The following is an 18,049-nucleotide window of genomic DNA, read 5'->3' as shown; positions in this document are numbered from 1 at the left end:
CTAAGTATAGTAATCTAACTGAAAAGGCTGTTTGTATTTGATTTGTACCTACTCAAGACTGATAAGTGTCAAACTGTTTCTTTTTTCACCCCATCATAATGTAATGGTACCTTTCTTGGAAATCTACAACTATCGAACCACAAGCATATTTTACTGCTATTTTTATTCCTGTTTATTACACACATCCCTGCAATCATTCCATGTTGATAAAATCTTTATAAACACTTCTTTTCTAGGTATTTAATAATCAGAGGAGTAATACTGCTTTTTTAAAAAGGGTGGAGTGTATGTGAAGTTATTTACAAAATGGATGTTTTTTAATTAGGTGGCATTTAAAGTTGATTCATGGACAGGCAGTTGTATAGTTCTGTCTCGCAAATACACAGATACTTTTTCTCAACAGTTAGAGGTGCACTAAGACTTCAAACAGATGACTAAAGGATCTAACCTTGTTTCTAGCCCTCAACACACCAGTAAGAAGTGGCAGTTAGTTAGGCATAACATTAGCAGCCAATTGGGGTGTGTGTGATTGAAATTTCGAGAAAGATTGTATATGTTAACACTAGAGAAATAAGTGCTAGTTCATTCTCATTCTTAACTATCCCACCTCTGCCAAGGGAAAGGGGTAAAGATTGTGTATTCAGACGTCTGACTTTTATGCAAAGTTTTCCCAGAAAGACTTTTCTTAGGCCCTTTAAGGAATAGTAGTACTCTTAGAACTGTGCTTTTAAATCTAGTCTATTGAAAATATTTTAAAATTTGCTCCATTATTTTTTAAAATTTTGCCTTAGTACTTATAATATATCAGAAGTATAGTTCTGTAGGTTTGCATCCTATATATATATATATATGTAAATTTGTTTTGTCATCTGGTTTTAACTACCAAGATAGGCTAAAAGATACCTCATAATAAAATGAGTAGAAATAGAAGAAATTAGTTGCTGGCTGGATTTCGTAAAATATGACATTTTGATTTTGCCTTTAAAAAAAAACCACCTTACTTTTCAGACGTGGTATTAAAAGTATATATGGATTCCATTGAAGAAGAGTGGTAATGTTAAGGGTAATATTAGGGGTTATTGACTGAATATATTATACTAGTGGTCGCCAGGGATTAATTTAATCCCAATAAAATGTTCAAGTCAGTTTGGGATTTTTATGGTGGTTTAATTACAATAGAGGGAAGGAATTAAGAAGTATAGAGAGAAAAGGGTATACGTTTTTCTCCATCCTAGCCTAAGCCAAGGGAAGTTCAGAGAACTCAGTCAGGAGGCCTCCTCAGAAGATTAAAACTAGCTTGGCTTCCAGCCACGAGGTCTACTCCGAGATGAGGGGCCTCCTAAGAGGATAGTGCTCATTGGTAAAGGAAGGAGGAATCAGCCTAACCACTCACCCAGGTCGTTTAGGGAAGATACCTCACCTAACCCATGCTACGGAGCTTCTCCCAGTTAGCTCACCAGCAAGCTGCAACCATCCAGCTGCCAACTCGCCCAGCAAGCTGCCACCAGCCAAAGGAGCCAGAGAGAACCACGTCTCCATGAGAAAGGCCAGAGAGAGGAAGTGACACAAAATATATAAACCGTTCTTTATGTCACTTCCTGTGTCTCACATGTACCAATGGTAGCTTTAGCTTGAGTTAGGACAGCCCGGGGGGTCTGTCAGTTGTTTCTTATTTGTCACTTTCTAGCACATGTCTGTCATAGGCCATCCCTCTCAACATTTTAATTCTTAAGTAGGGATGTATACATTCCTGGTTACTAGGATTTTAAAGACTGATTAGGGTGGAGAAAATCTAAAATTCACAATCCCTCTTGATGATGATTGGGGGACTAGTCCCCCCAATTGATCACTAAACATAATCATCCTGTACCTCTAAATTCTTCTAACCGCAGGTGCATACAAAATTTTCCCTTCTAAGTGGAAACTACAATAGTTAGAGATAAGAGGGAAGTAGGAGAGAGAGAGAGAGACAGTGGGCTTTAGAGGTTCCCTCATCTCTGATGTAGAATCAGGATTGATGGTGGTGAGTGGGGTTGACTAAAAAACCAGCCATGGGCACGTGGTCTTCATTTTGTATCTTCTTTATTCCTTGATTTCTAATGACAAAAAATCTCTTAAAATGTAATATTATTGAGATTTAATTTTAACTTTTACAGTATGGGCTAGGTAATGGGGATAAGTAACTTGTCCAGGGACACACAGCTAGGAGGTATCTGAGGTCAAATTTCAACCCAGTGCCTCCTGTCTCTAGGTCTGCCTCTCAGTCTTCAGAGTCACCTAGTTGCTCCTTACATTCATTTTTATACTACCTTTACAGATTACACATAGGTGTAAATTGAAATTTACCCAGTAAATTTTAATCCTCAGTGATATCTGTAAGCTATTCTTTGAAACTAATTTAAAGGCTTTAAATTTGTACATTCTAAATAAAGGAGTTAATGAATCTCTGAAACCATACATTTTTTAAATGCTAGAAAAATTTCAAAGTATATAAATGAGTTTTTATGAGTGATATTGTTTCCTTTTCAAAACAGGCTTAGCTTCTAAGAATTTTGATAATTTTTAAAATTTCATATTCTAATATTTCAAGACAAAAAAATAATATTTAAGGCAAGTTTAATCATACCATTGGGTGCATGTCTTTTGCCTCTTTTTATAATTCCTGCTTGGTATAGAGCAGCGATGGCAATACTTTTAGAAATTGGGTGCGAGTCCCCATCCCCCATGTCTCCCCAGACTAAGTGCCATGCCCCTTTCCCCCACTGAATCCCAGGCTTACCCGACCCCCAACCCCACATAGGGGAGGGAGAAAGGGCTCCTATTGGGCTGCTGGGCAGAGGGAATGGGTCCACAGCAAGTGTAGAAATGTGGAGTGGATTGGCCCCAGTGCTCCCCTTCCCTTCAGCTCTGCTGCCTGTGAACCATCCACCTTACCCACTGTGACCTCAGATACACTGCTGGGCAGAGGGGTGGGGCATATGAAAAAACACTATTAGGCATAGTGGAGAGGGGGAAGGGAGCAGCTCTGCCCTATTCCCTCTTCCTTTCCAGTAAAGCACTGGGGTGTTGGCAAGACAGCAGGGAAGCTGACTGCTTTGTCATCTTTGGCATCTGTGCCATAGGTTCACCATCACTGGTATAGAGTATGCCACATAGTGAGATCTTAATAAATGCTTATTAATTGATTGATTGGATATAAAGCCTCATTTTAAATGCTCTTGCTAATTTAGATCTTACAGTGGCTTTATTTCTTGTCATATACTTTCATCTATTAGGATATATTGTATATGATTCATGTCTCATGACCATCTGAAATTAATGAAGCAAGATTTGGCACAGGAAAAAAAAAATTCAAATACTTTGTTCAACTGAACACATTTTATACTCAACTTTAAGGATCCCCATCTAGATCACCCTGGCTTTGGCTGTGCAAATTACTGTTTTAGGACTAAATCCCTAGCATAATCCTTACTTTGTAGAAAATTTGTAGGTAGAAATTTTTTTTCTTATATTCCTTTCAAATGGGAATAAGTTGGTTGAAAGACAAGTCAAAATGTATCTACTTATATCTTGATATATCACAATAAAAATAACAATCTATATCATACTTAGACATCTGATAGTTGAAAGAAATCTAAAATTCATTTGCATTCATAATTATAAAGTAGACCTAAAGAATCTTAAAGAATTTTATTATGATATTCTATCATTTATATATATATACTGCTTTATAATTTAATATGAATTTAAAATATTTTCTATTGTCTGTTTTCAACATTTACAATGTGAATGTCAAATTTCTTTGAGACTTTCAAATCAGAGATTGTAACTGCTCAATATATACTACAAATGAGAAAATTACATAAGCAGTATTTTCTGATAATTTTAATCGCTGAGAGTGATCAAATTGCTACCAGATGTTGGGAAGTTGTGAAAGGATGCAGGGGAGGGGAAGAGATTTCAAAGGATATGTTCTTGGTCATTATCAATAACAAAGTGACTTTCAGCTTTTAAATCTTCTAGTCTACTGTAAGTATTACAAGTTATAAAATAAAAGGGAGTTTTAAAATGTGATGGACTATATACATAGTGGTAGTCTAGTGTCTTTGTGCATTATCATCTATTGATGTACCCTCATGTGGCTTTGAAGTCCAAAGACTGAGGCGCAGAGTTGGTGGCACATGGGGCCTGGGATGCCAGTTGTTACGGGAGGTGCAGTTGTGGCCTGGTGTCAGCGTTCACGCGCAGCGGCAAGACATCGACGTCGCTCATCTTCAAAGGTGGTGGCGGCATGGTGAATGTGGGTTCGCCAGCTGCTTCTGACAGAGGCAGCGAGTTCTAGTTGCTTTGGTGTAATGCCAGCCCACTTCAAGTTGGACTTTAGCTGATCCTTGAATCTTTTCTTTGGTCGGCCTTGTTTCCTGAGTCTAGCTGACAGTTCACTGTAGAATACCTGTCTTGGTATTCGCTGTGGGTCCATGCGGATGACGTGTCCAGACCATCGTAGCTGGGTTTGGAGGACCATGACTTCGATGCTGGTGGAGTTGGCTCTGTCGAGGACTTCCTGGTTGGTGATTCGGTCCTGCCATCGGATCCTCACGATTGACCAGACGGAGCATTGGTGGAATTGCTCCAGCTGTTTCATGTGCTTCCGGTACAGTGTCCATGTCTCACAACCGTACAGGAGCGAGCTGAGGACCACTGCGTTGTACACTTTGAGCTTCGTCGCAGTGCTTACACCGCTGTGTTGGAGGACTTTGGAGCGCAGCCGCCCAATTGCCTAGCTGGCCTTTTGGATCCTGGCATTGATCTCGTGGTCTAGGGACCCGTCGTTGGCGATGGTGCTCCCCAGATACTTGAAAGTGTTGACATTAGAAAGCTGCGTGCCATCGATAGGTATGCAAGGCTGGTTAGTTGGCCTCCCTGGTGCAGGTTGGAACAGCACCTCTGTTTTGCTGAGGCTGATAGTCAGGCCAAACAGTTTTGTTGCTATAGAGAACCTGTCCACAATGGTTTAGAGATGATTTTCTTGGTGGGCCATGAGAGCACAGTCATCTGCGAAGAGAGCTTCCAGGATGAGTCTCTCTATTGTCTTTGTTTTTGCAGTCAGACGGCGAAGGTCAAATAGTGAGCCATCCAGTTGGTATTTGATGTAGATGCCCAGGTCTAGATCCATCACAGCATGTCGTAATACTTGGGTGAAAAATAGGTTGAATAGTACCGGAGCGAGGACACAGCCTTGTTTCACGCCATTGGAGATGTTGAAGCGATCGGAAGCCTCTCCACCAGATAGGACTTCCCCTGTCATGTCGACATGGAAGAGCTGGATCAGTTTGATGAATTTTGCTGGGCAACTGAGCTTGCTGAGGATCACCCACAATGCGTCCCTGTTCACTGTGTCGAACGCCTTCGTCACGTCTATGAAGACAATGTAGAGACTCAGGTTCTGCTCAAGGCATTTTTCCTGTATTTGCCTCACTGTGAAGACCATGTCAGTGGTGCTGCAATCTGGTCGGAAGCCACATTGTGATTCAGTCAGGTTCTGCTCTGAAACAGATGACAGGAGTCTGTTGAGTATAACATGGGCGAGGATCTTTCCAGCAGTGGAGAGTAGTGAGATGCCTCTTTAGTTGTCACAGACTAAAAAGTCAAACAGTGATGGGCGGTTGGTTTGGGGGCAGAATTCTAACCAAATCCCATCATCATTCTTTAGAAAATAGCCAAATAAATTTCCAATGTGATTCAAAAATGTTTTGATGGTTTTTATTTGAGTTAAAAAAAATTCCATCAGTGTAATCATCTGCCACTTAAGGTTCATGGTTTATAATATCAACTCTAAAAAAGGAACTATGAAATGATAAAACTCAGCATTAGCTGTTACTAGTATATTTTAGAATTCTAGCTATATCACTTGCGTCTCATCTCTTTTAGATTCTAAGCACCTTGAGTTCTGAAAGCCTAAAGAAACTGTTTGCTATTGTCCTTGTCTTTTCATATGTTGGTTACCTCTTCATCTTTCACATTCAGTTATCATCATTATGAAGACCATATCCAGATCAATATTATCTACTCCTAATCTTTGCATCATCAACTACCTTTCAAACTAGATGTCCTGCAGCCATCTTCAATTTGACAAGTCCAGTACCGAATGAGTCATGCAGGCTTCCTAGTTACTGTCAGGGATATCAAAATCACTACCACTTCAGTCACCTTGATTCTCAGATTTGTCCTTCTTGTCAGTTATCCAATCTTGCCATTTAAACCTTCATGACATCTCCAGCATATATTTCTTTTCAGTATACACAGCTGTTGCCATAATTCAGAATCTCATCACATCTTCCCTGCTCTATTGTACTAGTTTCCTATTTGATTCTTCCACAGCTACTAAAATGTTTTCCCTAAAATTCATGTTAGGTTATGCTGCCTCCTCCTCTTCCTTGTTTTCCTCCTCTTCCTCACAACCAGTTATCTCTAGTTTCCTATTCTTTTTTTTTAAATAATATTTTATTTGATCATTTCCAAGCATTATTCATTAGAGACAAAGATCATTTTCTCCCCCTTCCCCCCCCCCCCAAACCTCCCCATAGCCGATGTGTGATTCCACTGGGTATCACATGTGTTCTTGATTCAAATCCATTGCCATGTTGTTAGTATTTGCATTAGAGTGTTCGTTTAGAGTCTCTCCTCTGACATGTCCCCTCAATCGTTGTAGTTAGGCAGTTGATTTTCCTCGGTATTTCTTCTCTTACAGTTTGTCCTCTGCTCATGGATAGTGTTTTTTCTCCTAGATCCCTGCAGATTGTTCAGGGACATTACACCGCCACTAATGGAGAAGTCCATTACATTCGATTATACCACAGTGTATTAGTCTCTGTGTACAATGTTCTCCTGGTTCTCCTCCTCTTGCTCTGCCTCACTTCCTGGAGGTTGTTCCAGTCTCCATAGAACTCCTCCACTTTATTATTCCTTTTAGCACAATAGTATTCCATCACCAACATATACCACAATTTGTTTAGCAATTCCCCAATTGATGGGCATCCCCTCGTTTTCCAATTTTTGGCCACCACAAAGAGCGCAGCTATGAATATTCTTGTACAAGTCTTTTTCCCCATTATTTCTTTGGGGTACAAACCCATCAGTGCTATGGCTGGATCAAAGGGTAGACATTCTTTTATCACCCTTTGGGCATAAACATTCCTATTCTTGAAGGGTCAGCATAGAGAGCCAGGCCTGGAATCATCAGGAGGACTTAGGTTCCAATTTGGCCTCATACACTTCCTGGCTGTGTGACTAGGCCTGTCACGTAAAAACACAGTTGCTTCGCCCTCATTCTCTGCCTTGAAGTCAATATTTGTATGACAGAAGGACACAAGAAAAATCCTATTCAAAGATCAAATATGAAAACTCCTCTTTTTAGCATTTAATGTTCATCACTTAGTCCTTTCCAGTCTTGTTAGGCATTACTCCTGTTATGCATTCAAAGTCTAGTCATTTTGGCCCAGTTGCCAATGTGATGCTCGAGCATTTGCACCTACTGCACCTATGACTGGAATATTCGTTTTCCTTACCTGTGGTATCTAGAATCCTTGGGTTCAAAACTCATCTCAGTTGCCTTTTCAAGGAGGCCTTTCTCAGAGGGCTAATAAGGGTAAAAAAGTAAATTCCTGGAGGGCCAGATCAATTTTTGAATTTTCTCTGAATCCCCAGAATTTTGCATAGCATCTGACATGTTATAAGCCCTTTAAAAATGCTCCTTTGCCTGATTGATTTCTGTTCTCTGACAGGACTTCCCTATCCCTGACAGAGAAGAACTTGGATTTGGTGACAGTGTGACCCCATGCTTCAACACAACTGTCCCATTGCAATTGGCCTCTTGAGCTGAATATATAATTGTTTCCACTTTCCTTAAATGATTGCATTTATAAATTTTAGATTTGGGTCGTAGCTAGGGCAACAGCAATATTTGTACATCTAGAGCAATGCCAAATGAAGCAATGTGCTATTTTATTGATTTAGGTAAATGGCTACTAATGGGGTTTTCTGCTATTATGAAGGAAAGAGGGGAAGCAACAAGTAAGCCTTAAGCCTATCCTATGTATAAAGATGCTAGGGATATAAAGAGATGAACTCTGCCTTCGGTGAACTCATTTTAATGGGGAAGACTATCAATATGGTAATTTCTTGCTTGAAATCAAATGGAAAGATCTCAAGATTCTTAGACAACAGCAGCAAAATAGATGACATCCTTTTCATGTTATTTCCACTGATAAAATTGTATATTTTTCTGATGTCCAAACATATGACAGTGCCAAAGACATTGATGATAAGAATGTTGTTTTGGGGTTTTTGATAATGTCACTGGAGCACCTGTGGAACTCTTTGGTAAAAGACTACATCTCCACAAGGGATGCTTCGCAGACCTCATTCACTGGCTTTTTGGGGGGGACACGTATTTCTTCTCTGCCATTCTTCTTGTCTCACTTCTTTCATTTATATGATCTAACATTTTTATAAGACTTAGATATTTGGAAAACACGATACACATATATTATCTTGTTTGATACTTACAACTACTCTGTAGAATAATTATTATTATCCTTATTTTATAGTTAAGGTAATTTAGACTTGAGAGAGTTTACATGCCTTGACCAGGGTTACATAGCTAATGAGTATTTGAGGCAGAATTTGAATTTTGGTCTTTCTGATCCCTTCTGTAATTTGTGGTGTCAATGACCTGATCATGAATCACTCTCATAAACCCTGTCTCTTCTTTTAGCATATGTGTATGACTCAACTATTTGTTCTTTGGCACTTATTATTGGTTGAGTTCATACGGATGTCACCTTGGTGTAGAATGTCTTCTACTCTTGGATCTTAGTCATTTAATTGGCTCTCAGGAGAAAAACCATTTTTTGGTCCATTAGAGAAATCCAATGGCACATTGGCAACTTTCATAATTACTTTATGAACTGATGTCTCTTCCAAAGTATTTCTATAAATTCTTAATTCATTTATGTTGTGTTCTGTGAACATTTTTTAAAATTCTTTTTTGTTGGCAAAGAAAATCTTATATTAGTTTTGTTTTTCTTTTTTTATCTTGGTTAGATTGGGAAAGAAAGAAAATACCTTTATGTTAATTGAAAAAATATAAATTTAAAACTTTTCTCATTAAAGTTATTTTAGGAACCAGTGAATCTCTTAAAATATTCACCTTCAGATTTAAACATGTTTAACCTTATATTATCCAGATATTTGCAACTTGTTAGTCCCACCTTTACCCACTGGTTCAATTTGTTGTATGAATTCAAATTCACATTTAGTCCCTATCTTTCTTTGGCACACTTTGAGATTTTTATAGTTTAAGTTCAAATAACATTTTTATGTTGTTGTTACTTTTCCTGAGATACAATAGCTATATAAGGTACTTTTCACTGAAGTCATATAACTTGATCATCCATCTATATCGAGTGATTATATGATATTCCGCTACACTTTCCACTGTGTCTTGAAAACTATGTTAAGTTCTTTTCAGAAGTGATCATTGATAATGGATTTTGTGCTGTGTTGAACATTAGTAGACATATACTCTCTCCATTAAAAATGACAAACTTTTTATAACTTTTCCCCAAATATTATGTTCATGCTACCTTTTAATTAGATGGTAGTGTTCTATATATCAAATTCTCTAATGGCATCACTATGATTATATCTATTTTATGAATTTGTATTTGAAGTCATTTCAGTAGTCTGTAATAGTTATTTTTTGTTTCATAACAATTAAATCAGTGAATTGTACTTTATATCTTCAGCCACCCCCATTCTCAGTTACTTTTTGACATCTCTTTTTGTACTATTGCTAATATATTGTTGTTTGTGTGGTGTTCTTTTTGTTTGGAGCAAGAGAAATAAAATATGTGGATATATTGTGTACAGCACATTAACTATTTAGAGTGGTTACTGTGTCATTTTGATTTGGCTTTAAATAACGTTGTTAAAACGAATTAATATTTTTATAGTGTTTTATAATTTTCCAAAATTTTTTCTTTTTTTATTCACTAATTTACATTAAACAGATATGGATAATATGATTAAGACTCAAGTCTTAATGATTACCACTCTCATGTTTTGCCATTGTCCTATGCTATATTTTGACATTTTAAAATCTATAAGTCTGAGATGGCATTCCTCTTATTTATTCATTCTTTTATTTATTTTTGTTGAGTTGAGTGCTGAATAGATATTTGGATATTAAAATGAATGTAAACACACTGATTCTTCTTTCTGTCTTGTATGGTCTGTTCATTTTTCTAGTTTGAAATTATTTCAACCTCAGGACACAGTTCTTTTTCTGGAATTTGTGTTTGCTTTACTGATCATTTATTGAAAACTTAGGAGAAGGAATAAAGTCATCACAGAATAATAGATATGATATGCTAACTGCCTTTCAATGCAGGGGTGGGATACAGAGGTGAATTTAAGGAGGGAAGGAGAGCTTGCCACAGAAGGCACTAGGAAGTGAGAGGGGTAGGAGAGCCCAGAGGAAACCCTTTACCATGGAGAGAGAACTTTTTAAAAAAAAAATTTATTGGGGGTGGGAAGGGCACAGCTAAGTGAGTCAGGCCCAGAGATGGGAGGTCTTTGGTTCAAATCTAGCTGTATGTATTCTACACTTTCTAGCTGTATGATCCTGGGCAAGTCATTTAACACCCATTGCCTAGCCCTTACCACTCTTCTGCCTTGAAACCAATACATAGTATTGATTATAAGGTGTAATGTAAGGGTTTTTTTAATTAATTGGATTAGAAACAAAGGAGAGTAGCTTCATGTCTATATGTTTAAAAGTCTTTAGTTGTTCAACACTCCTTCATTTACTGGTCCTTTACATTGACTGACCCAGAACAGAGACTGGGAGGGGCCCATTTGCAACACCCTGTTTCCACATTGTGTCAAAATTACTACCGAAACTAGGACAAATTGTAGTGACTTGAGTGTTAACCAGGGAGGATGCTAATTCCAAGTGTTGCTGGAATGTATCTTACTTTGAGACCTTATATTCCAATGTAATAACATTTTTTAAATTTCTTAAATACTTCACTTAATCTTTTTATGTGAGCCAAAAAATATCATTTGGAGGTATATAGGCTTATTAATTGACTTATTGATTTATACTTGTTCTCTGCTATACAAATCAAACATATGTTACTGTTCTGATACATCATCCTTACTTGTTTTTCTTTCGTTGTAGTTGCTGATATGTGTTCAAGATGAGTGGGATGGGAGAAAATACCTCTGACCCATCTAGGGCAGAGACAAGAAAGCGCAAGGAATGTCCTGATCAGCTTGGACCCAGGTTCGATTCATTCTAAGAAAAAAATTTGTGTTAATCTAATGTTACATAGCTTTTTCATTTCTCAGGTTCCTGCCACCTTAAAAAGTATGATTCTAGAACTTTTAAGTCAAGACTCCAAATATAAATTTGCTTATTAGCAATTCTTTCAGCAAAATATGCATAAATTTTATATTCTGCACATGCAAAAAGTTGCAGTATTATTTTTTAAATCAGGAGAACTAAGATTATTTCTTCTCAATCTTTCAAATAACCCCTATTTAAACTGATTCTCCTTGGTTTTTACCCCCCACCCCAACCCTGTTTTGGAGAAACAGAACACCAAGAGGTTTATGGCATGCAATAAAAAAAGTTACGGGGGGGGGGGGGGGGAAGTTAATGTATGACATATTCAATTATCTAAGAAATCATGTATGTTGAAAAATGAGACTGTGTACCAAGGAAATATGTGACCCCTGAGGTATAAAAATAAGGACAACTCTGTGTCTTGTGGATAAACAAATTAGAAAAAAGTTATGGAGTTTAATGTTGGGATTGGAGTATATACTCATAATTTGTGTTTGAGAGAAATAAAGATGGAAAATGTGTATGTATTGTCAGTCTATAGTTCAATTTCTTGGGGTGGAATAAAAAGAAAAAATAAAAGGAATTGTGAATGTTATTAATATTCTAAAATTAGCCCCAAATTATAGGAAGTTAAAAGACCGAAAAAAAGACAAGACTTAGAAGAATTAGAAAAAGTGATTGAGAATAGAGAATGTGATAGACTCCTACTTGTCCAGACCTTTCCTTTGGCTAGTGTTTGATTCATTCATCTCTTCCTATTTAGTCCCTGTCGTCTTCTCTAATCTGATGTTTTCTCACTTCCTAGATGCCTAAAATTTCCTCATTGTTTAATCATGCCTAATACTGAGAAGGCCTGGAAAAAGATGCAGGGTGTTATAGTAGAAAAACAATTAGATGTCTAAAAATGTCTATTTGGTCCCACCTCTCTCAAGCATACTTCGGGTATGTTAATTCTATTGGACCTCAATTTTTTGGTTGCTTGAAAGATTAGGTGTTTGGTCCCAGTAATAATATCTCAAGTCTTTACTAGCATGAGTAGGATACTCTAAAAATTAACTCAATGCAGTATTAGAGGCTTGATTATTTAATTCTTTTGAATTATCAGATTCTGATGGTTCACATATACATAAATTGTTTTTATTATAATCTCAACCAAAATAAGTAATTTAAAGTATTTTAATTTGCTTTCCATTTTGGGACTGGGAACTTCATTGTGCTTTAGGAAGGAATGATATTAATTCTACGAAGTAGTTTCCAAGGAAAATTTTTGAGTTTCCCATCTAGTTACAATAGGCACGCGAAATTTCAACTAATATTTTTATTAAAGATTAGAAACCTAAAATATGTCTTGTTTATTTCCTTTTTTTATATTATTTGGTTTGGACAGTTTACAACCATTTTGGTTCAGTTTCACTTTTATTTTTAGCTAACTTCATTGTCCTGGTTTTCAAATATCCTCTTGTTCCAGAAGTTTTTCAAAAGATTATCTAGCACTCTAAGGTAGAATGTAAAAAATTATTCATTTTCTTTTCAATTTTATGATATTGAAATTTTTCTTTTATTATTTAATTTATTATTAATATTATTTAGTTTAGCAGTTTCCTCCTTTCCTCTCCCCAATAAATTTTTCTATGAACATTTGGATTCTTATTTTATTTCAAATGATGTTATGTATATGTATACATTCATCTTTACAAAAAAAGTATTCATTGTGTTCATTTCCATCTTAGCCCTAAAAGGAGCACAGAGAAACGCAACCGTGAGCAGGAAAATAAATACATTGAAGAACTTGCCGAGCTGATATTTGCAAACTTCAATGACATTGATAATTTCAACTTTAAACCTGACAAATGTGCAATCTTAAAAGAAACTGTGAAGCAAATTCGTCAGATTAAAGAACAAGGTAAGAGCTCTGGTTGATTGTTTTGGAGTGTTCTTTCTGTTTAGTCTGCATCTGATGGACACTTCAAACTCTGCCCATTTCTTATGCTTACCTAATTCAAGTAATGCTGATATGTCACAAGATACAGTATAAGTATCATCTGACGTTTTTTACAAATTCACTGTATAAAATTCAGTCATTCTCATAGATTAAGATACAAGTGTTTTCCATAATTCGCTAAGGAAAAGCCAGTTTAATGGAAACCAGAATTGTAGAACATGAAGTAGCTCCTGTTTCAACTAGTCAGCACATTTGACTTGTCTTTGAGCCTCCACTTTTGGTGTCACTTAGTTTAGAGCTTCATATCCTAGATGATACCAGATCTGAAAGGCCCTAATCTCTAGTCAGAATTCTTGTGTGAGGTTTAGATACAGTACATGACAGCTTTGTTTCGGTTTTTTGTTGGTGGTGGTGGTGGTGGTGGTGGTGTGAGACCAGTTTTCTGACTCTCTTCCTTTGATATTTTTGCCTGTTGGGGAAAATAATAAAGAAGTAATATTTCTTAAAAATACTTTTGACTTTGTAGTGCCAAGAAGACTTTGTTGGGCAGGCATGAACAGTGTCAGTCCTTGAGGCTAATACATGCTCATGAAGTATGTGTGTGCTATTTTACTTTAGGGCTAAAACGATTATCTTTTAATCTGTTTTTGAAGGCATCCTCAGATTCCATACTCTTTCATCTAAACCCTTTCATATGATATTCAAGGAGTAAATCCTTTAGAAAGATAATATTTATTCCCTTTTACATGTTAGTTATATTAGCCTAAAACCCTTATTTTGACCATTCAGCCCTCAAATTTCCATCTCCCTGCCAATATTATCACAGAATTTTCTATTTTTAAGTGCATGTTTTTCTTCTAGATTTTGTTTAAAGCAAATGACCAAATGTTAGAAATTTAAAGCTAGCATGATTGACAAAATTGGAAATTGAGGGGATGCCCACCCATTGAGTGGGGAATGGCCAAACAAATAATGGACAGTGAAATGAATAGAAACAGAAGAACATTTTATATAGCCACAGAATTTATGCTAGAAGAATAGTCTGTGAATGTTAAGCAGAAAGGTGAATCAGGAAAGACTTTTGTGATGCAGGAAAGCTGGAACAATTATGTAGGTATGAAAAAAGCAAGCTAATCCTATAGTTTTTCTTTGAGTATGGAAATGCTGATTTTGCAAAATTTGGAACAAATAAACAAACAAACAAATAAATAAGAGTGGTGTGGACCTGAGAGAATATCTAGTCCCCCACACTTTTCTTATTCTTAGCTGAAAAGGAAACTAAGGTCCAAAAAATTTTAATGATCTGCCTCAAGCTATTGAAGCCAAATAGGGAATGAGATTGAACTAGAATTAAGTGTCCTGACAATTTTCTTTGTCACTTAAATACCCAAGACCGCATACTTGGCTTACTTTTATTTTTCTTTCATCTTTTTTTTTAATTGGAAAATTTTAATTTATTTAGAATGTTTTTCTATGGTTACATGTGTAAAAAATAGACTCGAATACAGGACTACAATCCCCATGAGCCTTTGCTCCACTTCCCCAGAATGCCTTGTAATCTCACCTGGGCCGAGATCGAGAAGGTATTTAAGTGGATTCAAAGGCTTTTGAAGAGGTCTTGGCTTTTTTTGGACTTCCGTTTTGGAGCAGAGGCGTCTCTTCCATGATGTGAGGTTATTTTGTCTAGGCCTCTGGCCTAGGCACATGTTTCTTACTTGTATATTCTTAATCTTTAACCTTTAATAAACCTCTAAAAAATATAATACTCCTTGCAGAGAGAAACTAATTTCTACCTGCCTCAGTCTCCCCATATTCCGTAAATTTTAATCTTTACACATGTTTCATGTCTGTTCTTCCCTCCCCCTCCCCCCATAGCCAATGCACAATTACACTAGGTTTTTGGGTATAATGATGTGATATAGAAATCGCATTAAAAGACTTGTATATATTAATTTAAGGTCACCAAGGAATTCAGCTATGTAATTCCTAAATGAAAACTCAAGTCAGTAGTCAACCTTTTATGGAGTTTTTAATTACTAACAGGAGGTAGAAAGGAGAGAGAGAGAGAGAGGGAGAGGGAGAGGGAGAGGGAGAGAGAGGAATAGGGCTTAAATACCCCCTCTGCTTAGGCTTGGGCCATCCTTAGATAGCTGATGCAAAGAAAAGAGATCAGTCCCTATCACTCACGTGACCAAAATGGAGAAACAGTCTCAGGGCCTTCACTCCAAGCACCAGGCTCCAACCAACCACACTCTCCCTCCACACAGGAAGTCCCAGCCTCCTCAGCTCTCCTCTACCTCACTTCCTCTGTCTCACCTGTGCCAATGGTGACTCTAGGTTAACTCAAGACCTCCCAGAGGTCTCTCCCCTTTGCACATGTCTGTTGAAGGTCATATTCTCAAATAATTAAATCTTGAGCTTTGCTGCACCCCTTTCTAAATCCTGTTACCTTGAGTAAGGTGGAGATTGTATTTTCCAAGACCTGATTCATTTCAACTATCTCTATTGTTATTGATCAGGAAATAGCCAAATCCCATCCTCTAAAGAATGGTTTGAACAGGGTTGAGTAGTTTTTGAAATTCACAATAGTTTATCAAAACCTATTTCCATATTATTGGTAAATGCACTATGTAGAGTCTATGTCTGTGTTCTGTATTTCTACACTCTCAGTTCTTCCTCTGAATGTGGATAGCATTCTTTCTCATAAGTTTGGTCTTGCTTTTAAATTAATAGCTTTTCATTTTATGGTTTCCTCATCAAAAACATAAGTAGTCTTAAACTTAGTGTTTCTTTTGCCTCTTCCTGCGGTTTTCCTCTCCCCTCACAGATTTTTGGAACCCCTGTGTCAAACTCTAAACTCATACATTCCTGGAATGTCTTTGCAAAAGCTTAATGTTCTACCTCAGTTTCTTTGCGTAGAATTTTGATATGGCTGGACTTTAGTTCACAAGGCTAATGTGAGATTTAATTTGTTTAATTTTTCATGCTTTTAAGATTAACAAGGCTCTGAGAATAGTTTTGGTTATAAAAACTATGATTTATCCAAGTGAAAAAATCATTAAGTTTACTTAGGTTTCCTCAAAGTCTGGAAGAGATTATTCCTCACATACTATACATATTAAATCTTACATTTTAAAACAGTCACAAGTATTTTCTATTGCTGTATACCTAAATGGAAGTTTTCAGAACAGCATAATTCCTCTTCAAAAAAAAAAAAAGACAGGTTAAAATATGTTGTACTGGGATTTTTTCATAACTTCTCTATATTTTTGGTCAAAAAGTGCCATGTTGCAACCCCTCAAAAGCTTTAATAATAAATAACCTATTGTTTCTTATTGTCCTAACAATACTTATTTTCAAAGTAAATTGTGTTTGGAGAGAGAAATAATACTTTAAAAACAAACTGAAAAAGTTGAATGGTAGAAATTAAATTCATTTTCAAGCCATTTTATAATTTTATCACTTTTCTTATTGAATGCTTTGTGAACTGTCATTTTGCAGACTTCTTTAACTGAAGCTTCATTCAGCCTTTTGACCCAAAGGTTTTATCAGTTGGCAAGTGAAAAGAGTATTTTGATATCTTAAAAATAGGAAATTGTCTATGACAAATACTGGTCAAATTTTCATTATTCTCGAGTTCAAGTGACAGAATTAGCAGTTTGGAGCACCCCAATAGGAATGCCCTCTTCATTTGATCTCCCCATATTCACATGTTCATAGCTCTTTAAAGTTATCACATTTTTCTTATAGTAACATTGTGAAGTAGATATAGATAAGGTCCTCATTTTTTACATCTGAGGAAACTCGGGAATAACTGTTTAGGAATTTACCAGGGGTCACATAGTAAGAACTGGAACTCAAAACCTCAGGTCTTATGACTAGCTACTTTCATCACCTTTTCTAGTAAATCCCATTACAAACTGCTAGCCTGTAATTAAATAAAAGCCCCATAAATTAGTCCTTTCCTCATCTCCCTTCCTTTTGGGTTCTACTTTTGAGTATCTAATTTATATTTTCCTCCGTTATGTTCTATCTCCTTTGGAAAATAATTGCAAAATTAACAAAAACAACTTAGAGTCACTTCTCTTTATCCTTTGTTAACTATTAATATCTTTTCTCCTCATTTTGGTTTGCTGAAAACCACATAGCAACTATGCTACAGAGGGCATTTATGTTTTGTTCTCTCTCTGTTGCATAAGACCTGAATTATGCAGCCGAAAATTGCTCTAAATTTGTGTTGGACACTGAAAGAAGGGATCCCAGAGAAGTAACCCTTCAGGCTAAAAGCAAGACTATCAAGCTAATCAGTTCTTTCTACTCTTACCTCTTTTGCTCTAAACTTAGCTAGATTGTTCATGTTGTTTTACAAATAATAGGAGAAATGATAGGGTGAAAGAAAAGTGTTTTGAAGAACTGGGAAAGAGGATCAGCATCACTATGAAATAGTAACTTAATAAGCATCCTCTTATACCTAGTATTTTGCAAAATCTTAAACAAAGTTTTCTTAGACTTTAATCCTCCGATACACAATTCAATACAATAGATAATATATAAATGTGTGTGGGTGTGGGTATGCGTTGGAGACTTTCTGAAGTCACCTGAAGCACAGAATTTTCTTCTAACTAAGCAAATGAAAATGGGACTTGGAATGTTATGAATGACATAAGCATTCTCCTGAATAGTTCAGGACCTAT

General features: G+C 36.5%; 1 protein-coding gene across 47 annotated transcripts in view; it reads left to right on the top strand.

Annotated features, from left to right (window-relative positions):
• Window positions 1-18,049, top strand: part of NCOA2 (nuclear receptor coactivator 2) — a 442,178-nt gene that overhangs the window by 322,654 nt on the left and 101,475 nt on the right. For 43 of the 47 annotated variants that reach the window (XM_056824070.1, XM_056824092.1, XM_056824067.1 and 40 more), the window contains 2 exons: window positions 11,246-11,350; window positions 13,144-13,316. In XM_056824070.1, coding sequence (XP_056680048.1) covers window positions 11,265-11,350; window positions 13,144-13,316 — 259 coding nt within the window. In that variant the 5' untranslated portion in view covers window positions 11,246-11,264. Of the gene's footprint in view, window positions 1-11,245; window positions 11,351-11,765; window positions 12,356-13,143; window positions 13,317-18,049 lie in introns of those variants that run through there. The other 4 variants (XM_056824060.1, XM_056824093.1, XM_056824088.1 and 1 more) reach the window with 4 other exon arrangements.

Source organism: Monodelphis domestica, chromosome 3 (assembly GCF_027887165.1).
Source record: "Monodelphis domestica isolate mMonDom1 chromosome 3, mMonDom1.pri, whole genome shotgun sequence".
Lineage (NCBI taxonomy): Eukaryota > Metazoa > Chordata > Mammalia > Didelphimorphia > Didelphidae > Monodelphis > Monodelphis domestica.
Note: the sequence above shows the minus strand (reverse complement) of the source record. Positions and strands in the feature narration are given on the sequence as shown.